The 26,897-nt window shown below is 43.8% G+C and overlaps 1 protein-coding gene across 3 annotated transcripts in view; it reads right to left on the reverse strand.

The window, feature by feature from the left end:
* SLC25A51 (solute carrier family 25 member 51) overlaps window positions 1-26,897 on the reverse strand; it is a 52,418-nt gene that overhangs the window by 11,018 nt on the left and 14,503 nt on the right. For 2 of the 3 annotated variants that reach the window (XM_030192450.1, XM_030192451.1), the window contains one exon: window positions 26,489-26,528. The exons of the other annotated variant lie outside the window; for it this stretch is intronic. In XM_030192450.1, the coding sequence (XP_030048310.1) occupies window positions 26,489-26,512 (24 nt within the window). In that variant the 5' untranslated portion in view covers window positions 26,513-26,528. The remainder of the gene's footprint in view (window positions 1-26,488; window positions 26,529-26,897) is intronic. 3 annotated transcript variants of the gene reach the window in all.

Genomic DNA, 26,897 nt, shown 5'->3' on the forward strand with positions numbered 1-26,897 from the left:
GAGAGAAAGACGTCCTCTGAAGACAGGAAGCGAGGTGGCTGGCGCACCATCATTGAGAGGGTCGCCCCTGAACTCCAGGCCTAGAGCCAGTGGCTGCGGAACGCTTGTCCGAGCGAAAGGATTTCCTCTGCTGAAAAACGGACACGAGAAGTGAACCCAGCAGAATGCCCCGGGCGGTACCTTCTAGCTTCACGGAAGCGAGGTCTATAAGAGGAGTGGACCGCCTGGCCCTTGGAGGAAGGCCTCGGCCTATCTTCGGGCAAGCGCTGGGGTTTAGGATCTCCCAGGCCTTTAACAATTTTTTTTCCCAACTCCTCACCAAATAGGAGAAGGTCTTGAAAGGGCAACTTCACCAACCTTTGTTTAGAGGCCATGTCCGCTGCCCAATGTCGTAGCCAAATAAGACGGCGAGCCGCCACTGCTACTGCCATTTGTTTTGCCGAAGCTCTGACAATATCATAAAGGGCATCAGCCAAAAAGGACAAGGCCGACTTCAGCTGCGGAGCCACATCCGAGAAGGGCTCTGCTCCATCTCCGGACTGTTCCACTGCCTGTTGCAACCACGCCAGGCAGGCTCTAGCAGCATAACAACTGCATGCAGACGCCCAAACAGTAAAACCTGCAATTTCAAAGGACCGTTTAAGTGCTGCTTCCAGCCTACGGTCTTGTATATCCTTCAGGGCAACTCCTCCTTCCACAGGGAGGGAGGGTAGTTCTCTTTGTCACCGCAGTGACTAGGGCATCTACTTTAGGCATTGCAAAGCGAGCCAAATGCTCCTCACGCAGAGGGTATAATTGCCCCATAGCCCTGGAAACTTTCAAAGGTCCCTCGGGGTCAGCCCGAAATTGTGGATTTTTCCCAAGTCCATTTAGTAGCGGTCTACGGACTTGTCCTTTAGGAAACCGTCCAACCCCTTTTTAAACTCTGTCAAGCTAACCGCCTTCACTACGTTCTCCGGGAACGAATGCCAGAGTTTAATTACGTGTTGGGTGACTGCAGATAAATACCTGAACGGTCCATCCAGTCTGACCAACAGTCACACCCATTATCAATTCATAATTAAATCAACAATGAATGTGATACTATATACTTTATCATGAGTCTCTCTTTGGCATTTCTGGGACATAGACAATAGAAGTCCACCCAGATCTGTCCTTATGTTCCACCTGCTAGAGTTGCCGTCAAAGCTCACTCCAGCCTATCCAAACCGTATTGTCATTTGCGAGACCCAGACCTTAAAAGTCTGTCCAGCACTGTCCTTGGTTCCAGCTACAGAAGTTGCCATTGAAGCCCTTTCCAGCCTATGCTAAACTGGATCGCCATACACAGACACAGACCTACAAAGTCTGCCTCCCACTGGCCTTAGTTTTTCACAGCCAGAGTTGCCATCCAAGAGTTACTCACACATCCAACCCCTGCAGCCATTTAAGGTTTTTAAAAAAAATTATTTATTTTTGTTTTCTACCATTTTCTAAATAGGGATCCTCTGTCTCTACCACCTCCCTCGGTAGGACATTCCAGGCAACCACCCTCTCCATGAAAAAGAATTTCCTGACATAAATCTACCACCCCGCATCCTCAGCTCGTGTCCTCTAGTCTTGTAATTTCCCCTTCTCTGGAAGAGATTTGTTTCTATATTAATACCTTTCAATTATTTAAGTTTCTGTATCATAGCTCCCCTGTCCCTTCTTTCCTCTAGGCTATACATATTCAGGTCTTCCAGCCTCTTCTCATATGTTTGATGGCACAGGCCCCATATCATTTTTATCACCTTCCTCTGGACCGTTTCTAGTCTTTTTATATCCTTAGGAAGATACACCCTCAAAAACTGAACATAATACTCCAGGTGGGGACCTCACCAGCAACTTGTACAGGGGCATCAACACTTCCTTTCTTCTGCTGGTTACTCCTCTCTTGATCAACCTAGCATCCTTCTGGCTACGGCAACCGCTCTGTCACACTGTTTTTTCGCTTTAAGGTCCTCGGACACCATTACCAAGGTCTCTCTCCCCATCTGTGCATATCAGCCTCCCACCTCCTAGGACATACAGCTCCCTTGGGTTTCTACTCCCCAAATGCATCACGTTGCACTTTTTTGCATTAAATATTAATTGAAAACATAGGAGGGGTGGGTAAGATTGGCTCTTTCCAAATACTGGAGAAGACGTATGATTGTAAGTAAAAAGTAAGGTTTATTACAACAACTTGACTCAACAAAGCCGTGTTTCAGCGCCGTAGCGCCTTCTTCAGGAGTCTATAAAAACAAATATAAAACATGAATAATACAAAGAAAAAGCAATCAAACTAAGGGCGATCAATAATTAATATATAAAAAATATATATCAAGATCATAAAAATTGAAACATGAATAATACAAATACAAAGCAATCTTAAGAATAAAAACATGAATAATGCAAAAGGCAATCAATAATAGACATATGAAGCAAACGAAAGGCAATCAATAGTAAATATGTAAAAAAACATTTTATAAAACATATCAAAGATTCAAAAACAAGATCATAAGATTTAAAATACACTTAAAAACACATGGTATTTAGACACTGTAAAATGGTGTTGCAAAGAAAAAATAACATAAAAGGCATGAGAGATATACAGTGGTGGAAATAAGTATTTGATCCCTTGCTGATTTTGTAAGTTTGCCCACTGACAAAGACATGAGCAGCCCATAATTGAAGGGTAGGTTATTGGTAACAGTGAGAGATAGCACATCACAAATTAAATCCGGAAAATCACATTGTGGAAAGTATATGAATTTATTTGCATTCTGCAGAGGGAAATAAGTATTTAATCCCTCTGGCAAACAAGACCTAATACTTGGTGGCAAAACCCTTGTTGGCAAGCACAGCGGTCAGACGTCTTCTGTAGTTGATGATGAGGTTTGCACACATGTCAGGAGGAATTTTGGTCCACTCCTCTTTGCAGATCATCTCTAAATCATTAAGAGTTCTGGGCTGTCGCTTGGCAACTCGCAGCTTCAGCTCCCTCCATAAGTTTTCAATGGGATTAAGGTCTGGTGACTGGCTAGGCCACTCCATGACCCTAATGTGCTTCTTCCTGAGCCACTCCTTTGTTGCCTTGGCTGTATGTTTTGGGTCATTGTCGTGCTGGAAGACCCAGCCACGACCCATTTTTAAGGCCCTGGCGGAGGGAAGGAGGTTGTCACTCAGAATTGTACGGTACATGGCCCCATCCATTCTCCCATTGATGCGGTGAAGTAGTCCTGTGCCCTTAGCAGAGAAACACCCCCAAAACATAACATTTCCACCTCCATGCTTGACAGTGGGGACGGTGTTCTTTGGGTCATAGGCAGCATTTCTCTTCCTCCAAACACGGCGAGTTGAGTTCATGCCAAAGAGCTCAATTTTTGTCTCATCTGACCACAGCACCTTCTCCCAATCACTCTCGGCATCATCCAGGTGTTCACTGGCAAACTTCAGACGGGCCGTCACATGTGCCTTCCGGAGCAGGGGGACCTTGCGGGCACTGCAGGATTGCAATCCGTTATGTCGTAATGTGTTACCAATGGTTTTCGTGGTGACAGTGGTCCCAGCTGCCTTGAGATCATTGACAAGTTCCCCCCTTGTAGTTGTAGGCTGATTTCTAACCTTCCTCATGATCAAGGATACCCCACGAGGTGAGATTTTGCGTGGAGCCCCAGATCTTTGTCGATTGACAGTCATTTTGTACTTCTTCCATTTTCTTACTATGGCACCAACAGTTGTCTCCTTCTCGCCCAGCGTCTTACTGATGGTTTTGTAGCCCATTCCAGCCTTGTGCAGGTGTATGATCTTGTCCCTGACATCCTTAGACAGCTCCTTGCTCTTGGCCATTTTGTAGAGGTTAGAGTCTGACTGATTCACTGAGTCTGTGGACAGGTGTCTTTCATACAGGTGACCATTGCCGACAGCTGTCTGTCATGCAGGTAACGAGTTGATTTGGAGCATCTACCTGGTCTGTAGGGGCCAGATCTCTTACTGGTTGGTGGGGGATCAAATACTTATTTCCCTCTGCAGAATGCAAATAAATTCATATACTTTCCACAATGTGATTTTCCGGATTTAATTTGTGATGTGCTATCTCTCACTGTTACCAATAACCTACCCTTCAATTATGGGCTGCTCATGTCTTTGTCAGTGGGCAAACTTACAAAATCAGCAAGGGATCAAATACTTATTTCCACCACTGTATTGTATGATGTCATGTATAGTAATCATGAATATTAAAAAGCAGTACAGATATTCTTTAATAACATAAGTACATAAATAATGCCACACTGGGAAAAGACCAAGGGTCCATCGAGCCAGCATCCTGTCCACGACAGCGGCCAATCCAGGGCCAAGGACACCTGGCAAGCTTCCCAAACGTACAAACATTCTATTCGTTATTCCTGGAATTGTAGATTTTTCCCAAGTCCATTTAGTAGTGGTTTATGGACTTGTCCTTTAGGAAACCGTCTAACCCCCTTTTAAACTCTGCTAAGCTAACTGCCTTCACCACGTTCTCCAGCAACGAATTCCAGAGTTTAATTATGCGTTGGGTGAAGAAATATTTTCTCCGATTTGTTTTAAATTTACTACACTATAGTTTCATTGCATGCCCCCTAGTCCTAGTATTTTTGGAAACCGTGAACAGACGCTTCACATCCACCTGCTCCACTCCACTCATTATTTTATATACCGTTCCACTCCACTCATTATTTTATACACCTCTATCATGTCTCCCCTCAGCCGTCTCTTCTCCAAGCTGAAAAGCCCTAGCCTCCTTAGTCTTTCTTCATAGGGAAGTCGTCCCATCACCGCTATCATTTTAGTCGCCCTTCGCTGCACCTTTTCCAATTCTACTATATCTTTCTTGAGATGCGGCGACCAGAATTGAACACAATACTCAAGGTGCGGTCGCACCATGGAGTGATACAATGGCATTATAACATCCTCACACCTGTTTCCCATACCTTTCCTAATAATACCCAACATTCTATTCACTTTCCTAGCCGCAGCAGCACACTGAGCAGAAGGTACATAAGTACATAAGTAGTGCCATACTGGGAAAGACCAAAGGTCCATCTAGCCCAGCATCCTGTCACCGACAGTGGCCAATCCAGGTCAAGGGCACCTGGCACGCTCCCCAAACGTAAAAACATTCCAGACAAGTTATACCTAAAAATGAGGAATTTTTCCAGTCCATTTAATAGCGGTCTATGGACTTGTCCTTTAGGAATCTATCTAACCCCTTTTTAAACTCCGTCAAGCTAACCGCCCGTACCACGTTCTCCGGCAATGAATTCCAGAGTCTAATTACACGTTGGGTGAAGAAAAATTTTCTCCGATTCGTTTTAAATTTACCACACTGTAGCTTCAACTCATGCCCTCTAGTCCTAGTATTTTTGGATAGCGTGAACAGTCGCTTCACATCCACCCGATCCATTCCACTCATTATTTTATACACTTCTATCATATCTCCCCTCAGCCGTCTCTTCTCCAAGCTGAAAAGCCCTAGCCTTCTCAGCCTCTCTTCATAGGAAAGTCGTCCCATCCCCACTATCATTTTCGTCGCCCTTCGCTGTACCTTTTCCAATTCTACTATATCTTTTTTGAGATACGGAGACCAGTACTGAACACAATACTCCAGGTGCGGTCGCACCATGGAGCGATACAACGGCATTATAACATCCGCACACCTGGACTCCATACCCTTCTTAATAACACCCAACATTCTATTCGCTTTCCTAGCCGCAGCAGCACACTGAGCAGAAGGTTTCAGCGTATCATCGACGACGACACCCAGATCCCTTTCTTGATCCGTAACTCCTAACGCGGAACCTTGCAAGACGTAGCTATAATTCGGGTTCCTCTTACCCACATGCATCACTTTGCACTTGTCAACATTGAACTTCATCTGCCACTTGCACGCCCATTCTCCCAGTCTCGCAAGGTCCTCCTGTAATCGTTCACATTCCTCCTGCGACTTGACGACCCTGAATAATTTTGTGTCATCGGCGAATTTAATTACCTCACTAGTTATTCCCATCTCTAGGTCATTTATAAATACATTAAAAAGCAACGGACCCAGCACAGACCCCTGCGGGACCCCACTAACTACCCTCCTCCACTGAGAATACTGGCCACGCAATCCTACTCTCTGCTTCCTATCTTTCAACCAGTTCTTAATCCATAATAATACCCTACCTCCGATTCCATGACTCTGCAATTTCTTCAGGAGTCTTTCGTGCGGCACTTTGTCAAACGCCTTCTGAAAATCCAGATATACAATATCAACCGGCTCCCCATTGTCCACATGTTTGCTTACCCCCTCAAAAAAATTCAGTGTATTATCGACGACGACACCCAGATCCCTTTCTTGGTCCGTAACTCCTAACGTGGAACCTTGCATGACGTAGCTATAATTTGGGGGGGGGGGGGGGGGGGGGGGTTTCCCACATGCATCACCTTGCACTTGCTCACATTAAACGTCATCTGCTTGAAGATGGCCGCCAACTGAGACAGACATGTTTCAGTGCTCCTGCATTTTTTTCTTACTTACGATTTAATTTCCTCAAAATGCCGAAGAGAAGGGGAATTGCTGCTGCCTCCCAGCAGCAAAGATCTTTAATCTCCTCTGGCTTGATAGAATCATATCTGCAGCGAGCCCAGAGTTCAATGGTAGCGTCGGTGAGCGGTTCGCTGGTACAGCCCAGGATTGGAGACCATGGGGTGAACCCTGAACTGGAAGTTTCTCTAAGCCCCGACGGAAGGGCTCCTCCTGCTCAGCCTGTGGGAAGTAGCTCTCCGTTGGCAGCATCTGCTGCTCTGAATACTGAAGTGTTACAGGGTGGACTCGGCTGGGAAGCATCTTTAGCTACAGCAGAGAAGCAGGGAGAATTTCCAACTTACTCCCTTTTAGCACACACGGTCGGGAAATCACAGGAGGAGTGTGAGAGACAAAGGAAGGTGAGAAACATGTTTCACAGGAAGAAAGTGAGAACATAGCATTTGCAGAACTTTTGCAAAAACCGAAAGAAGTGACACTGGATAACTTGTGGCTGTTGATTGCTGAAATGGGGAAAACTTTGTGTCCCCAAATGAAGAAAATAAATAATGAAGTAGTGATATTAGATGGAAAAGTAAAGGAAATAGAAAATGAAGTGAAATCAATTAAAATAGACTTGGTTAAACAAGAAAAAGACTCCTCACAGATGCAGACAATTACAAACGATAATGCTTAAAGATTTGGTTAATCTGAGGAGAAAATCAGAAATGCTGGAGAATTGTTCAAGAAGTAATAATTTACGTTTTATTAATTTCCCGAAACCACCACTAATTTCTCCGAGATATTGAAGAATTACTTTATAGACGTCCTAGAGATAGAAGACAAAGATATACCACCCTTTTCACAGGTTTTTTATATTCCTGTGAAGGGAATGGAAAATCAACAAAGAAATAATATTCAAAATGATCAACCACTTGACGTTTCAGGTTTGTGGGAAATGTCGGATACTGAGCAAATAACAGCTACTACTCTATTGGCTACAGTAGTGTGACCCTCAGATAAGGTCTGGATTTTGAAAAAAAAAAGTTTTCAGAAGAAAGAAAAAAATTTTCATGGGTTGCAAACTCGTGTGTTCCCAGACCTATCGAGGGAAACACAAAAACGACGACAAACGTTTTTGCAAATTAAGCAGGAGGTACTCCAATTGGGAGCATCATTTTATCTTAAATACCCATGTAAATGTTTGATTTCCTACCAAAGCAAATATATGACAGCCAGAGACAGGATTCTCTGTTGAGAAAAAAAATATATATGTAAATAAATATATTTTGTTTTTCATGTAAGAACAAAGGTTACAATGCGAACATTGTGGTGAATGCATATGGATGAAGTGTGTGAAATTAGTATGGAATAAGGTATATAAACAAAATAAGCATCAATATACATGGTTACGTATAACTGTGTCCCAGAGCAAACAAAAAGCAGTAAAAAACTGATGTATGTAGCTTGATAGAAGTGTCATTGGCATGGAGAGTAAAATTGGTCATATTATTTCACCAATATTGCAGGTTAATAACAAAATAATAATAATAAAAAGTTTTATATATAGCAACTTCTTGAATAATAGAAAAAAAGAAAGAATAGAAAAAACATAAAGGTCAGTAGCAATTTCAATAGCTCCTTTCAGCCTAAACCACTGTCTTTCCACTTCTCGTATGTATTCCCATCCCCTCAGCTCTTTCTTCAGGTATGCCTCCATTTTGTTAGTCAGTATGTTTGAAATCCAGCACTTTTGAGTGGCTGCCCTCTGCTCTAGCCGTTATATCAAACCAAACCATTTGATGATCACTACTGCCCAGGTGAGCACCTACTCTGACAATTTCCCCATTTGTGAGCACCAGATCCAGCACTGCTCCTTCTCTCGGATCCATTACCATCTGTCTGAGCAGAGCAATCTGAAAGGAATCCACTATCTCCCTACTTCTTTCCGATTCTGCAGATGGAACTGGCTGCAAACCTTAGGCGCCAGGTCTGCTTTTTTAGTCACCATGGCGACCTGGTGCCTGGGGTTTGTCGAGCCTTGGTTCAGAAACTGGCAACTAAGATTTAATGCTAAAAAATGCAGGGTCATGCACTTGGGTTACAAAAATCCAAGGGAACGGTATAGTATAGGGGGTGAAGTACTTCTGTGTACAAAAGAAGAGTGGTACTTGGGGGTGATCGTATCTGATGATCTTAAGGTGGCCAAACAGTTAGAAAAGGCGATGGTCAAGGCCAAAGGATGCTCGGGTACATAGGGAGAGGAATGGCCAGAAGGAAATAAGAGGTGATAGTGCACACTGTATTCTAAAAGGGCCTTATCAGAGACTTATTCAAGTCTCTGATAAGGCCCTTTTAGAATACAGTGTGCAATTCTGGAGACCACACATACAAAAAGACTGAAACAGGATGGAGTGGGTCCAGAGGGTGGCTACAAAACTGGTCAGTGGCCTCTGTCATAAAGCTTATGGGGATAGACTTATAGACCTCAATATGTACACTCTGCGGGAGAAGAGATATGATAGAGACGCGTAAATATGTCTGTGGCATTAATGTGCAGGAGGTGAGCCTTTTTCAAATGAAGGAAAACTCTGCAATGTGAAGGCATAGGATGAAGTTCAGGAGTAATCTAAGGAAATACTTTTTCACAGGTGGTGGATGTGTAGAATAGTGTGGCGGTGGTGGAGACAAGGACTGTGTCTGAATTTCAGAAAGCATGGGACAGACACATGGGATCTCTTAGGGAGAGAAGATAGTGATTGCTAAGGATGGGCAGGCTGGATGGGCCACTTGGCCCTTATCTGCCGTCATGTTCTATGTAAGCTGGAAACATTTAGAAAAATTGTATAGCCTTCTCCTGCTTTGTAAGAGTGATTTGTCATAATTTCAAACGCTTACACTGCTGGTTCTTTAAAGTAGACTGAACAATTACAAGCTGAGTTTATAAGGATCAGAGTGTCTTCATCTGACTAAAGGACTTAATAAGCCACTAAACTTCTTGGGGATAATTCTATAAATAAGGTGTTTATATGCACCTATAATGTGTGCAAATGATTAAAATACTAGCACATACATGCATATATACTAAAATATAGTGCCTTAACTGCTGTTCCGTAAAATACATGTGTATTTGAAAGGTGAGCCAGTTGATCTGGTATATCTAGATTTTCAGAAAGCTTTTAGCAAAGTCCTTCATAAAAGACTCCTGAGAAAAGTAAAAGGCCATGGGATAGGAGACAATTTTCAGTTATGGATAGGGAACTGGTTAAAAGATAAAAAACAGAGATTAGGGTTACATGGCCAGTTCTCTAAATGGAGGAGTGCATCAAAGATCTGTACAGGGACTGTTAATTTTTAACATATTTATAAATGATCTGGAAATGGGAGTGATGAACGAGGTAGATCAAATTTGAAGATGACAAGACAGCTACTCAAGGTTGTTAAATTAAATGTAGACTGCGAGAAACTGCAAGAGGACCTTATTACTACTTATTTTTATAGCGCTACTACACGTATGCAGCACTGATATATGCAGGCACTTTCTCTGTCACTAGTGGGCTCACAATCTAAGTTTTGTACTTGGGACAATGGAGGGTTAAGGTCACTAGGGTAATCTGATTAACTTTGAAGCAGCCCCCTTAGAATCAAAACTATATAGAGAGGAAAGGCCCAAGGTAACCTTTCTTATGGTAAGTTCTGACAGAAGAGGACATTTCTCTGGGTAAGTGAACATTATTTTACTCTGTGTTTTTGTGAATTAAAGATTGGGGATAAAAGAAAAATTGTAGGTTTACTAATAGAGATAGCTTGAATTTAAAAAAGCAAACTTTATTAACTAGTTGGAGGGTGGCCAATGCAAGGTAAAATTATGTATGATACCTGATAATTTTCTTTCCATTAATCATATCTGATCAATCCATAGACTGGTGGGTTGTGTCCATCTACCAGCAGGTGGAGATAGAGAGCAATCCTTTTGCCTCCCTATATGTGGTCATGTGCTGCCGGAAACTCCTCAGTATGTCGATATCAAAGCTCCATCCGCAGGACTCAGCACTTAGAGAATTACACCCTCAAAGGGACACTCTGCCCAGCTCACCACTGCCGAAACGGGGGAGGGGAATCAACCCAGCTCATCCCCACACAAGTGGGGGAGGGGAATCCGTCCAGCTCATCCCCGCGGAGCGGGGGAGGGACACCACACCCGCCGATGCGGGGGGATCTGGCTTATCCTGCAACCGCAACCGCGGGAGGAGCTGGCTGACCCTAACACCGCCGAAGCAGGAGGGATATAAGGCTGCCCTTCTGCCGCACGAAGTGGGAGGGAGCGCCGGCAGAATTTATGTCTCAATCCAGCCCCGTAAAACGGAGGGGAGAGGAATGCAGCAGCTCACTGTAACACAAAATCGTCTCAACTCCAGAAGAATTCAATCGAAAAAACTTGAACACGAAGATCCTCCTGAACAGGAACTGAAGACTAAACTTGAACCTGAAATGCAACCAGAATATAAACAGTACAGATATCTGGGAGGGGCTATGGATTGATCAGCTATGATTAATGGAAAGAAAATTATCAGGTATGACACATAATTTTACCTTCCATATCATCATGCTGATCAATCCATAGACTGGTGGGATGTACCGAAGCAGTACTCACCCATGGCGGGACATAGAAATCCCTGACCGCAACACTGAAGCTCCAAACCGGGCCTCCGCCCGAGCAGCCACAGTCAAGCGGTAATGACTGGAGAAGGTATGAGCCGATGCCCAAGTTGCCGCCTTACAAATCTCTTCCAAGGAGACGGACCCGGCCTCTGCCATTGAGGCCGCCTGTGCTCTAGTGGAGTGAGCCTTCAGCTGGATAGGCGGCATCTTCCCCGCGGCCACATAAGCTGCTGCAATGGTTTCCTTGACCCATCGTGCCACTGTAGGCATGGATGCCTTACGAGGACCTGCGAACAGCACAAACAGATGATCCGACTTCCGGAAATCATTGGTCACTTCCAAGTATCCGATGATGACTCGTCTCACATCTAGATATTTGAGAGCAGAGTACTCCTCTGGGTAGTCCTCCCTACGAAAGGAGGGTAGGCAGAGCTGCTGATTCACATGGAAACGAGAAACAATCTTGGGCAGGAAGGAAGGCACCGTGCGAATAGACACGCCTGCCTCAGTGAACTGCAGGAAGGGCTCCCGACATGATAGCGCCTGAAGCTCGGAAACTCGTCTGGCTGAAGTGATAGCCACCAAAAAGACTGCTTTCAACGTCAGGTCTTTCAGAGATGCCCTCGACAAGGGTTCAAAAGGCGGCTTCTGCAAGGCTCTTAGCACTAGATTGAGATTCCACGCAGGCACCACCGAGTGCAGAGGAGGGCATAGGTGATTAACTCCCTTGAGAAAGCGCACCACATCTGGCTGCGAGGCCAGGGAAGCACCCTTCAGGCGACCCTTGAAGCAAGCCAGAGCCGCTACCTGGACTTTAAGGGAACTGAGCGACAGGCCTTTCTCCAGACCTTCTTGCAGGAACGCCAACACTGAAGAAATTGGAGCAGTGAAGGGAGAAAGAGAGCCTGCCTCACACCACGATGCAAAGGTACGCCAAACCCTGGCGTAAGCAGTAGAAGTAGAGCGCTTCCTCACTCTCAGCATAGTGGCGATGACCTTGTCTGAGAAGCCCTTCTTCCTCAGACGCTGCCGCTCAATAGCAAGGCCGTAAGACCAAAGAGGGAGGGATCCTCCATCACCACGGGACCCTGATGCAACAGGCCCCGCACCGCTGGCAGCCACAGAGGGCCGTCCACTGAGAGCCTGATCAAGGCCGCATACCAGGGACGTCTGGGCCAGTCCGGACCCACCAGGATTATCCGACCGGAATGCTTTGCCACCCGGTCTAGCACCCTGCCCAACATGGGCCAGGGCAGGAACACATAGAGAAGCTCCTGTGTCGGCCACCGTTGGAGAAGAGCATCTACTCCCAGAGATCGAGGGTCCCGTCCTCTGCTGAAAAAACGCGGCACTTGGCAATAGGCCGATGACGCCATCAGATCTATGCTCGGCTGGCCCCAGCGCTTCGTGATGTCCAAGAACGCCTGAGCAGATAGCTGCCACTCTCCGGGATCCAAGGTATGGCGACTGAGAAAGTCCGCCTTGACATTCATGACTCCCGCAATGTGGGCCGCCGACAGCTGTTCCAGGTTCGCTTCTGCCCACTGGCATAGATTCATGGCCTCCTTGGCTAGAGGGGCGCTCTTGGTACCTCCCTGGCGATTGACATAGGCCACAGCCATGGCATTGTCCGACAGGACCCGTACTGGCTTCACCGCCAGTACCGGGAGAAACTCCAAAAGCGCCAACCGAATGGCTCTGAGTTCCAGGAGGTTGATAGACCACGTTGCCTCTGCAGGAGACCAGAGCCCCTGCGCTGTCCTTCCCAAGCAGTGGGCTCCTCAGCCCGTCAAAGAGGTGTCCGTCGTGACGACAACCCACTCCGGGGTCAAAAGAGGCATTCCTGCGGACAGCTTGTCTGGCCTCAGCCACCAGCTCAGCGCCTTGCGCACCGCTGGATCCAAGGGAAGGCGCACAGCGTAATCCTCCAACACTGGAGTCCATCGCTGCAGCAGAGAGTGCTGTAGAGGTCTCATATGGGCCCTGGCCCAGGGCACTACTTCCATCGTGGCCGTCAAAGAGCCCAACAGCTGCACACAGTCCCAAGCCCGAAGAGGAGAGGCTACTAGGAACTGGTCCACCTGAGCCTGAAGCTTGACAATCCGATTGTCTGGCAGGAACACTCTGCCCACTTGGGTGTCGAAACGAACTCCCAGATACTCCAGGGACTGAGTCGGGCGCAGCTGGCTTTTCTCCCAGTTGATGATCAACCCCAGGGAGCTCAAAAGAGCAATCACCCGGTCTGAAGCTCTGCCGCACTCTGCATAAGAGGGGGCTCGGATCAACCAGTCGTCCAGATAAGGATGGACTTGTACTCCTTCCTTGCGTAGGAAGGCCGCGATGACCACCATTACTTTGGAGAAGGTCCGCGGAGCAGTAGCCAACCCGAACGGGAGGGCTCTGAACTGGAAGTGTCGGCCCAGGACTGCAAAACGCAGAAAGCGTTGATGAGGAGGCCAGATGGGAATATGCAAGTACGCTTCCTTGATGTCCAAGGATGCCAGGAACTCCCCTGCCTTCATTGCCGCTATCCGCAAAAACAAGAAAGGTCCAAAATTTCCACAAAAGTCCAGCACAAAAAAAAGGTGGAAAAATAACTTCAAGAGACCAATCCAAGATAAGAGGTAAGATGCTCCAAAAGAAACTTTATTAAGGACCCAACACGGTCCGTGTTTCGGTTTTTAAAAAAACCTTCATCAGGGGTCTAAAAAATAATAATAACAACAAAACACATATATAATTAAATGAAACATTAAATAAAAACAAATTATATCAAATATGTTACAGCCAAAATAAATTAATATAAAAAATAATAACATAAAAAATGTAATTCTTAATACAAATCAGATTTTCAAATATAAAATATAATGTATAGACTAAATCAATACATATATTATTGCTATACCATCAGACGGACCACATAGAAAGCAAAAAATAGACTATACATAATTTAATTAGCATTATAAGAACCTATTTCCAAAATTATTATATATAAAATGCAGACATATAATAAAATGAAATAAATCAATACATAATTGTGTATGATATGTGACAGAACAGATTTGTTTAAATGAAAAAACTGGTGATAGATATCATGTAATCATTAAAAAGCAGAAACGTACTAAATGAAAAGCAAATAGCGAGGAGTCACTAACAAAAATTCCTTAATACATACATATGAAAATGAAAAGGAAGATAAGAATACAAATAGGATTAGAGATAAAATTGAAATAAAAATGAGATAAAATGAAATAAACATACCAATCAGTAGTTGCACAGGGGATATACTGACAGACAAAGGAGCTCATACAATGTAGTCTCTATAAAAATTTTGTAAATAAAAAATTACAAAAATTATTAAATGTAACATTATAATGAATTATATCAAAACGTTTAACGACCAATATCATAAAAGTTAAAATAATTATTGCATAGAAGATCTTTCATAATAATAAAAACAAGATAATAATAGCCATTCTAAAAATAAGACAAATATTTGGAAAAGTCTTATTTAGTAAAATATATGATAAATCCAACGTCTATACAGAACCATAAAATTGAAATTAAATGTAAATTTAAAAATGCTAATATTAATAATAATATATTTGTTTTTTGTTTTGTGCATCCAAGTATCTATGTAGAGGTACATACAAATAATTTTTATCACAAAATCTATCAAACGCATAGTCGTCAAAAAAGAAGAAGGAAAAAAGGAAAAGGGAGTATACACTCACACACCCCTCAAAAAACGAAAAGAGGGGTGTGTGAGTGTATACTCCCTTTTCCTTTTTTCCTTCTTCTTTTTTGACGGCTGGCCTTTGTTTTGACGACTATGCGTTTGATAGATTTTGTGATAAAAATTATTTGTATGTACCTCTACATAACTTGGATGCACAAAACAAAAAACAAATATATTATTATTAATATTAGCATTTTTAAATTTACATTTAATTTCAATTTTATGGTTCTGTATAGACGTTGGATTTATCATATATTTTACTAAATAAGACTTTTCCAAATATTTGTCTTATTTTTAGAATGGCTATTATTATCTTGTTTTTATTATTATGAAAGATCTTCTATGCAATAATTATTTTAACTTTTATGATATTGGTCGTTAAACGTTTTGATATAATTCATTATAATTTATAAGTTTTGATATAATTTATTATAATGTTACATTTAATAATTTTTGTAATTTTTTATTTACAAAATTTTTATAGAGACTACATTGTATGAGCTCCTTTGTCTGTCAGTATATCCCCTGTGCAACTACTGATTGGTATGTTTATTTCATTTTATCTCATTTTTATTTCAATTTTATCTCTAATCCTATTTGTATTCTTATCTTCCTTTTCATTTTCATATGTATGTATTAAGGAATTTTTGTTAGTGACTCCTCGCTATTTGCTTTTCATTTAGTACGTTTCTGCTTTTTAATGATTACATGATATCTATCACCAGTTTTTGCATTTAAACAAATCTGTTCTGTCACATATCATACACAATTATGTATTGATTTATTTCATTTTATTATATGTCTGCATTTTATATATAATAATTTTGGAAATAGGTTCTTATAATGCTAATTAAATTATGTATAGTCTATTTTTTGCTTTCTATGTGGTCCGTCTGATGGTATAGCAATAATATATGTATTGATTTAGTCTATACATTATATTTTATATTTGAAAATCTGATTTGTATTAAGAATTACATTTTTTATGTTATTATTTTTTATATTAATTTATTTTGGCTGTAACATATTTGATATAATTTGTTTTTATTTAATGTTTCATTTAATTATATATGTGTTTTGTTGTTATTATTATTTTTTAGACCCCTGATGAAGGTTTTTTTAAAAACCGAAACACGGACCGTGTTGGGTCCTTAATAAAGTTTCTTTTGGAGCATCTTACCTCTTATCTTGGATTGGTCTCTTGAAGTTATTTTTCCACCTTTTTTTTGTTCATTGCCGCTATAACAGAGCGGAGAGTCTCCATTCGGAAGTGTCGAACTTTCAAGGCCCAATTGACCCCTTTGAGGTCGAGGATAGGCCGCACAGAACCTCCTTTCTTTGGTACCACAAAGTAAATGGAGTAACATCCCTTGCCAAGCTGATCTTCTGGCACCGGAACGACCGCACCCAGGCGGATCAGATTGTCCAAAGTCTGCTGCACTGCCACAGCTTTGATCGGAGACTTGCAGGGAGAGTGCACAAACCCGTCTCTTAAGGGTCGGCAGAACTCTAGCTTGTAGCCGTCTCTGATGACTTCCAGCACCCAAGCGTCTGAAGTTACCCTGGTCCACTCGCCCAGAAACGAGGATAGGCGTCCTCCAATCTGCTCTGAGCCATGGACCAGGGCCCCGTCATTGGGTACGAGACCCTGGGGGAGGACCGGAGGACGCACCTCCGGGACGGCGGTCTCTGCGAAAGGAATGCTGCTTGGGGGAGAAGTTCCTCTTGAAGGAAGAGGGGGCAGAGGAGCCCGACTTGCCCGGGCGATACCGACGGGCTTCCTGAAACCGTCCTTTGGAGGAACCGGGGCGGGCACCACTGGCCCGAGCCCTGACCTCCGGTAACCTCTTGCCCTTGGACGTGCTGAGATCGGTCACAATCTTGTCCAGCTCGACCCCAAAGAGCAGCTTGCCTTTAAAAGGCAACTTAGCCAGGCGAGACTTAGAGGCGTGGTCAGCAGACCAATGCTTCAGCCAAAGCCAGCGCCGAGCAGAGACTGTCTGAGCCATACCTTTAGCCGAGGCTCTCAAGACATCATACAGCAAGTCTGCCAAGTAGGCCAAGCCCGATTCCAGCGCCGGCCAATCAGCCCTCAAGGAAGGATCCGAGGGGGAAGCCCGCTACACAATCGTCAGGCACGCCCTGGCCACATAGGAGCCGCAAACTGAGGCCTGCAAACTTAAAGCAGCCGCCTCGAAGGACGACTTTAAAGCCGCCTCCAATCTTCTGTCTTGGGCTTCCTTTAGGGCCGTGCCACCTTCCACCGGCAACGCTGTTTTCTTAGTCACCGCAGTGATTAAGGAATCCACGGTAGGCCAAAGAAAGGCCTCCCGTTCGCCTTCAGGCAGAGGATAGAGGCGGGACATAGACCTAGCCACTTTAAGGCTCGCTTCTGGGAAATCCCATTGAGCCGAAATCAAGGTGTGCATGGCTTCATGCACGTGAAAGGTTCTAGGCGGGCGCTTCGTCCCCAGCATAACGGCAGAGCCAGCAGAGGCTGAGGGAGAGACGTCCTCCGGAGAGGAAATCTTCAAAATGCTCATGGCCTGCACTAACAGGGTGGGCAAATCCTCTGAGCGAAAGATCCGCGCTGCAGAGGGGTCATCTGCTCCATCTGAGCAGGAATCCGTCTCCTCCAAGGAATCCCCAAAGGACCGTTGGGAGAACTCATATACGCTGCCCTCATCTACATCAGAGGAGACAGAGTCCTCTAGGGCTTGGAAATCCACCCGAGGGCGTTTGCTTCCGGAGGCCTCAACCCCTTTATCAGACAGGGGAGCAGGGGCAGCGTTTTGCATAAGAAAAGCCTGATGCAGCAGCAAAATGAACGCAGGGGAGAAACCCCCCAGACTGTGGACTTCTGCAGCCTGGGCCACGGCCTTAGACGCACCCTCAACTGGCGCTCGCAAGAGCGGGGCAGAAACATGCTGCGCATCCAAAATGGCGTCCGGTGCAAAACTCCGAGAAGGAGCCGCGCGGGAAGAACGGCGCTTAACTTTTGCCGCTTTCTTGCCGTCGCCCGAATTAAGGGCGACAATAGCATTAACGTCTCCCACCTCGAGGGCGGCCCAAGAAGAAGCCATCCGAGCAGAGTGGCCGGCCAAAATTGGGGGGGGGGGGGGGGGGGGGCGAGCAGCGGGGGATGGGCGCTTATGGCGGGAAAAACCGCCGCACTGGAGGAAGAACCGGGACACTGACCGGACTCCAAACTGACGCCCAAAAAAGGCGATTCAGGCTTTGAAACCCCCGCATCCCCGCGCACACTCGGTCTGGGGAGCGATTCTTCACGCCCTCGCCCTGCGACGCAATAAGCCACGTGGAGACCGATGGGGAACCCCCTGCCCACTACCAAAGGTAAAAATTACCTGCTTCTCGCTCCGAGCTGTACCGAACTGGTGTCCCAGTGAGCAGCTGCAATAAACGCTGATATAAACGTTGAAATAAACGCCCTTAAAGGACGTCCAACATTTTTTTTTTTTAAACGGAGCCAGCGGGAGGGGGGAGAAAAGGAGGGACCTGGCACCACCAGGTTTGCACTTGCTCAAGAAGAGCCCTCAACCCCAGGTACTCAACAAAACCTAAGAATTAGGCTTGGAGACCTAGCCAGAGCTGCTGCTGTGTGTGACCACCACCTGCTGAGATAGAGAACATACTGAGGAGTTTCCGGCAGCACATGACCACATATAGGGAGGCAAAAGGATTGCTCTCTATCTCCACCTGCTGGTAGATGGACATAACCCACCAGTCTATGGATTGATCAGCATGATGATATGGAACGCCGATTTTTAAAAAAATGTTCTAGGGGTAATCCGGAAAATTACAGACCGGTAAACCTGACTTCAGTGCCAGGGAAAATAGTGGAAACTATTATAAAGAATAAAATTACAGACCACATTGACAAACGTGGTTTAATAGGACAGTGTCAGCATGGGTTCAGCCAAGCAAAGTCTTGCCTCACCAATTTACTTCATTTCTTTGAAGGCCTAGACATGTGGATAAAGGCGAGCCGGTTGATGTAGTTTATCTAGATTTTCAGAAAGCATTTGACAAAGTTCCTCAAGAGAGACTCCTGAGAAAATTAAAAAGTCACAGGATAGTAGGCAGTGGTGAACTGGATTAGGAACTGGTTGACGGACAGACGACAGAGGGTGGTGGCAAATGGAGTTCGCTCGGAGGAGGGAAAGGTGAGTAGTGGAGTGCCTCAGGGATCGGTGCTGGGGCCAATTCTGTTCAATATATTTGTGAGTGACATTGCCGTAGGGTTAGAAGGTAAAGTTTGCCTATTTGCGGATGATACTAAGATTTGCAACAGAGTGGACACCCGGGAGGGAGTGGAAAGCATGAAAAAGGATCTGAGGAAGCTAGAAGAATGGTCTAAGGTTTGGCAATTAAAATTCAATGCGAAGAAATGCAAAGTGATGCACTTAGGGAGTAGAAACCCAAGAGTGACGTATGTGTTAGGCGGGGAGAGTCTGATAGGTACTGAGGGGGAGAGGGATCTTGGGGTGATAGTATCCGAGGATCTGAAGGCGACGAAACAGTGTGACAAGGCGGTGGCCGTAGCGAGAAGGTTGCTAGGCTGTATAGAGAGAGGTGTGATCAGCAGAAGAAAGGAAGTGTTGATGCCCCTGTACAAGTCGTTGGTCAGGCCCCACCTGGAGTATTGTGTTCAGTTTTGGAGGCCGTACCTTGCGAAGGATGTTAAAAAAATGGAAGTGGTGCAAAGAAAAGCTACGAGAATGGTACGGGATTTGCATTCCAAGACGTATGAGGAGAGACTTGCTGACCTGAACATGTATACCCTGGAGGAAAGGAGGAACAGGGGTGATATGATACAGACGTTCAAATATTTGAAAGGTATTAATCCGCAAACAAATCTTTTCCGGAGATGGGAAGGCGGTAGAACGAGGGGACATGAAATGAGGTTGAAGGGGGGCAGCCTCAGGAAAGATGTCAGGAAGTATTTTTTCACAGAGAGGGTGGTGGATGCTTGGAATGCCCTCCCGCGGGAGGTGGTGGAGATGAAAACGGTAACGGAATTCAAACATGCATGGGATATGCATAAAGGAATCCTGTGCAGAAGGATCCTCAGAAGCTTAGCCAAAATTGGGTGGCGGAGCAGGTGGGGGGAAGAGGGGTTGGTGGTTGGGAGGCAAGGATGGTGGAGGGCAGACTTATATGGTCTGTGCCAGAGCCGGTCATGGGAGGCGGGACTGGTGGTTGGGAGGCGGGAAGTACTGCTGGGCAGACTGGTACGGTCTGTGCCCTGAATAAGGCAGGTACAAATCAAGGTAAGGTATACACATATGTTTGTCTTGTTGGGCAGACTGGATGGACCGTACAGGTCTTTTTCTGCCGTCATCTACTATCTCCTTCTGTGGACTAGGAACTGGTTATTGGACAGAAAATAGAGGGTAGATTTAAATGGCCATTTTTCTCAATGGAGGAGGGTGAATAGTGGAGTGTCACAGGGAACAGTGCTATTTAACATATTCATAAATGATCTGGAAAATGGAATGACGAGAGAGTGATTAAGTTTGCAGATGATACAAAACTATTCAAAGTTGTCAAAACACATGTGGATTGTGAACAATTGCAGGAAGACCTTAGAAAACTGGAAGACTGGGCATCCAAATGGCAGATGAAATTTAATGTGGACAAATGCAAAGTTATGCACACTGGGAAGAATAATCTCAATCACAGTTACCTGATGCTAGGTTCCACCTTAGGAGTCAGCACTCAAGAAAAAGATCTAGGTGTCATTGTAGACAATATGCTGAAATCTACCCAATGTGCGGTGGCAGTCAAAAAAGCAAACAGGATGCTAAGACCAAGAATATTATGTTTCTGTATTGCTCCATGGTGCAACCTCACCTTCAGTATTGCGTTCAATTCTGGTAACTTGAGGTCAGTAAAATCCTGATTGGCGTAGAATGGGTAGAAGTGAATCGATTTTTCACTCTTTCAAAAAGTATAAAAGACCAGGGAGACACTCAATGAAACTACATGGAAATATTTTTAAAACAAATAGGAGAAAATATTTTTTTCACTCAAAGAAAAGTTAAGCTCTGAACTCACTGCCGGAGGATGTGGTAACAGCGGTTAGCATATCTGGGTTTAAAATAAGATTTGGACAGGTTTCTGGAGGAAAAGTCCATAGTCTGTTATTAAGACTGACATGGGGGAAGCCATTGCTTGCCCCGGAATTGGTAGTATGGAATGTTGCTACTAACTGGGTTTCTGCCAGGTACTTGTGACCTGGATTAGCCACTGTCAGAAGCAGGATACTGGGCTAGATGGACCATTGGTCTGACCCAGTATGATATGGGATAGTGATTAAATTTACACATTGCTACATTGCAAATTTATTGGTGGCAGGCAGGTCCAAAGATGCAAATAAAAGCTTTTTGAATGTGCCTGCCGAAAGGCGGCTCTGTTATATTCAGTGGCTTGCATGACTTGGATTAGTCTTGGCTGAAGACCTTCCTTAATTTTGTAAAAAAAATTTCAATGGTGTACTATCTCCTTTCATGTATCTAAAGGGCATTTTCCATTTTGTTTTTGCTAGTTACAATGGAAGCAGGTAGTGCACGCTAACTCACAGTGGTGGTGGTGGGGGGAGGGTGGAATGTGGGGAATATAGAACTGCAGACTAATGGTCAGGGAAGGGAATCAAAAATGGACGGTTGGGGGGGGGGGGAGAGGAAAGGAATTAAAGAATAAAACAAGATTCTGCAGAGCTATTAGTTGAAATCACTGAACTAAGGAAAAAGCTCTTCATATTGTTAATAATGTCTATAATATCTAAGGTTTGAAAAGCTGCTCCAGGTTGGCTAGAAGGCCATATAGTGATAAGCACACCACAGGCTAAACAAAAAGGATATGAAAAGTGGATGGAAACAAAACTTGGCAGTGCTTAGACAGCAATTCTGGTAGTTGGGAAGTAAGGTCAGTGCTGGGCATTCTATGGTCTGTGTCCCAAATATGGCAATACAGGGCAAACCTTTACAATCTGTGTCTAAATTATGGATGGGCTGGAGTGGACTTTGACAGCAATTCTAGCGATTGAGAAGAAGGACCAGTGCTGGATAGACTTTTACAATCTATGACCCAAGAAAAGCAGGGACAGATCAACAACAAGTATGCCTGTTTTCTGCCACATTCATATCATATGCTGTGAGAATATCTCAGAGGGAGAGGGGAAGACTTCCTAAGGTTGATAGCAAGTAAAATGTTGTTTATGTTTATATACGTGATATACCACCTTTCTGAAACAAAGTAGTCGACAAATCAAAACTCAAACTTGAAGCAGAAAGGAACTACAAAATAAATAGGTTAGAGGAAATCAGAGAACAACAGAGAAAGTATAAGTTATGGGGAAAAAGAATCCTTTGTTTACTCTTTCTAAAACTACAAGGGCTAGGGGGCATGCAATGAAGCTACTAAGTAGTAAATTTAAAACAAATCAGAGAAAATATTTCTTCAGTCAACATGTAATTAAACTCTGGAATTCACTGCCAGAAAATGTGGTAAAAGCAATTAGCTTTGTAGGGTTTAAAGAAGGTTTGGATAATTTCCTACAAGAAAAGTTTATAAGCCAATATTAAGACAGACTTGGGAAGATCCTTTCTTATCTCTAGAAACACAGAAATATGACTGCAGATAAAGGCCAAATGGCCCATCTAGTCTGCTCATCCTCCGTAATCCTTAAGTCCTTCTTTTCCTAAGGGATTCCACATGCTTGTCCCATGCTTTCTTAACTCTGACACAGTCCTCGTCTCCACAACCTCCACCATGAGGCCATTCCACGCTTCCACCACCCTTTCCATAAATGAATACTTTCACAGATTCCTCCTAAACCTATTTCCTCTTAACTTCACCATATGTCCCCTCATTTCAGAGTTTTCCTTCATTTGAAAAAGGCTCTCTTTCTGTATATTAATGCCCCTGAGATAGTTAAATGTTTTTATCATATGTACTCTCGCCCTCCTCTCTTCCAGCGTATACATGTTGAGGTTCATAAGCCTGTCCCTATATGTTTTATGTCCAAGACCGCTTAACAATTTCATAGCCGCCCTCTGAACCGACTCCATTCTGTTTATATTTTTCCATAGGCTTGATCTCCAGAATTGCACACAGTACTCTAAATGGGGCCTCACCAGAGACTTATACAAGAGCACTATCACTTCTTTGTTCCTGTTGGTCATCCCTCTCCTTATGCACCCAAGCATCCTTCTGGCTTTGACCATCGCTTTTTCTACCTGTTTGGCCACTTTAAGGTCATCAGACACAATCACCCCCCAGTCCCGCTCTTCCTTTGTACACAGAAGCAATTCACCCCCTATATTGTACCGTTCCCTCAGAATCTTGTGACCTAAGTGCATGACCTTGCATTTTTTAGCATTAAATCTCAGTTGCCAAATACTGGACCACTCCTCAAGCTTCGCTATGTCCTTCCTCATGTCATCCACACCCTCCTGCAGAATTTGGTATCATCTGCAAAGAGAAAAACCTTACCAGACAGCCCTTCTGCAATATTCTTATCAGTTTCCATATATTCCTCCCCTTCTGCTTTGAGCCTCACAATGGGATCTTGTCGGGTACTTGTGACCTGAACTGGCCACTGTTGGAAACAGGATACTGGGCTTGATGGACCTTTGGTCTTTCCCAGTATAGCAATGTTTATATTCTTATGAGAAGAAAGAAAAAGAGTCCATCAAGAACACCAACCAGACACAATCATCCCATCATTCCCGGGGCTTGGGTGAAAAGATGGGTTTTTAATGCACTTCTGAATCGAAGATATAAGGGTTCTGTCTGGAGAGACAAAGGAAGATCATTCTATAGTGACAGCGCAATGCAGTAAAAAGCATTTTCCTTGTCAATTCAAGATTAGACAGAGAGAATGACAAGGCGTTGCTGAAGAGAACAGGGAGCTTGAGAAGGAGAATATGATGTAATCTGGGAACAGAAATAGAGGAGGTATTTGTGTGTAAACTTAATGAGCATGTCAGGATTTTGTGTTTAAGATAGTATGGATGGAACTGGAAGCCAGTGATGATGGAACAAAAGAGGTGCGACACGATCAAAATGCCGAGCATGGAACAGAAGACAAACCACAGTATTCTGGACTATTTGAAGATGTTTCACTGAACACGTAATGCCTGCATAAATGTTTCTATAGCTGATAGGGGAAATCACAAGGGCAAATAACATTGTTGGATTGCTGGTTTGATTAAGTATTGACAAAGAATGTGACTAATTCTTATGAAGCGTGATTATTGTAACATCATATATCTTGGTTGTAAGAAAAATCTAATAAGAAGACTTAGAACTATTCAAAATATGGCAATTCGTCTTTTATGTGGCCTGAGCACATTTGATAGAATTTCTTTATGAAAGGCTCCATTGGTTGCCAGTGGAGGCCAGAATTCTTTATAAGCTTTGCTGTTTTGTTCATAAGATTTTGAAGGGAATAGCACCATGTTATATGTTCTCAATGATCAATATAATGAATTCTAATTATAAAACTCTTAATAATTTAAACCTCTCTGCCTCTCAAATATGGAATTCTTTACCAATTTTGGTGAAATCTCACTCATGTTATCTGGTTTTTTGTAAATGTTTAAAAAATGGAAAATAAGACACAACATCAAGTTTAAGAAACAGCATGGTGAAAAACAAGATGCAGATGAGATGGGTGCAGAGAGATGGGCATCAAATGTTCTACCAGGCATCATTAAAGAGTATCAACCATTTGACATTTTTAATGCAGATTAAACAGGTTTTTATTGGAGAACTATTCCAGATAGGACGCTGGCTTTCAAGCAGGCTGAGGTGGCCAGAACAAAAGTGCCAAAGGAAATACTGACACTGCTGCTCTCATGCAACATGAATGGAAGTGAGAAATTGAAGTCACTCACAATTGGGGAAAGTAAACAGCCACATTTCTTCAAGAATGTTAAAAAAAAAAAACTTTCAGTGGCCTATAAGGCAAAAAAAAAAAAGCACTTCCATGATTGACTACTCTATTTATTTTATTTATTTGTTACACATGTATCCCACATTTCCCCACCTATTTGCAGGTTCAATGTGGATTTGTGATGGCAGTAGTTGATCATGAAGAAGTGTAACTTGCACAGAGCGGCAAGTGTGACTCTGGCCACCATGTTGAGCAGACTGGATGGACCAGTGGGTGTTTATCTGCCATCATATACTATGATACTCATCTTCAGAGCACATAGACTTACAAAGTTACATAGAAGGGCATTTTCGAAACGTTTAAGTTGGAATTTGGATGTCTTTGTAGAACGTCCAACTTCGGAGGTAGGGAAAAGGTCATTTTCGAAAAAAGATTGGATATCCATCTTTGTGTTCGAAAATACCTTGGACGTCCTTGGATTTTCGGCCATTTTCGAAACCAAAGACATCCAAGTGTTAAACGTCCAAATTCAAGCCATTTGGATGTGGGAGGAGCCAGCATGTGTAGTACACTGCCCTGACATGCCAGGACAGCAATTGGGGACCCTAGGGGGCACTGTAGTGGACTTCATAAAATGCTCCCAGGTACACAGCTCCCTTACCTTGTGTGCTGAGCCCCCCAAAACCCCTACTCCCAACTGTACACCACTACCCTTACAGGTGAAGGGGGCACCTACAGTATATGTGGGTACAGAGGGCTTCTGGTGGGTTTTGGAGGGCTCACTGTTTCCTCCACAAATGTAACAGGTAGGGAGGGTATGGGTCTGGGTCCACCTGTCTGAAGTGCACTGCACCTACTATGAAACTACTCCAGGGGCCTGCATGTGCTGTCATGGACCCGAGTATGACATCTGAGGTTGACAAGTAATATTTTTAATCATGTTTTTTGAGGGTGGGAGGGGGTTAGTGACCACTGGGGAGTAAGGGGAGGTCATCCCTGATTCCTTCCAGTGGTCATCTGATCATTTCAGGCACCTTTTTGTGCCTTATTCATAATTAAAACAGGTCCAGGTGAAAACATCCAAGTTTTAGTCCTGGACATCTTTGCTTTTTTCCATTATGGCTCAAAGACGTTCAAGTCTTAGGAACGCCCAAGTCCCACCTCAACCATGCCCCGACACGCCCCCTTGAGATTTGGACGTCCCTGTGACGGACCTCTGAGAAAGATGTCCAAAATCGGGTTTCGATTATACCGATTTTGGAAGTCTCTGTGAGATGGACGTCCAAGTACCGATTTATGCCACTTTTTGGACATCCATCTCTTTGGAAAATGAGCCTGATAGTAACCTTTGTTACTTTGTAAGTTTATGTGCTTTGATGATGAGTCCCCCTAAGTGAGAAGAAAGCATAACTGGTAGATCTGCAGATAGTATTATTAAGAACTACGCCCATCAGGCATAAGACAGCTTTTCTACTATCAGATTTTATAATTTATTATAATTCAATGGGGCAATCAGTGAAGAAATACCTTATTGTCTAATTAAAATTATTCAAAAAATACAAAAGGAAAGCAATGTTAAGCTTTTCGATGGACAAGAAAATCACAAAGTAAAGCCTACCTCTAACTCTGAACGACTCTCCATTGATCTTAGTTCAAAACTGGCAAAAACATAATGAACAGTAGTAAAATAGAGCTCAAATTATTTTACTGTAAGCTAGCCCCAAAACACAGAAAACACCTTGACTTGCAATTTTTTTCACTTTCTGCACTGCAGAACCTTAAGAGGGATTTATGCATGTACAAAGATGCTTAAACGGAAAACAAATTATTTTTTTTTATAATAAATTAGCACATTAAAATGGCTCAATACAGGAGCCTATGACAAAGCAAGACAACCTGATTAGTCCACACTCCACACCTATCTGCAAAGATACCAAGTCACACACGTTCGACTGTTCTTACACGCCGAGCACCCCTCACATGCGATCGGGGGGGGGGGGGCGGTTTCCTCACACGTATTCGGAATC

The sequence above is a fragment of the Microcaecilia unicolor genome, chromosome 2 (genome assembly GCF_901765095.1).
Source record: "Microcaecilia unicolor chromosome 2, aMicUni1.1, whole genome shotgun sequence".
Classification (NCBI taxonomy): Eukaryota; Metazoa; Chordata; class Amphibia; order Gymnophiona; family Siphonopidae; genus Microcaecilia; species Microcaecilia unicolor.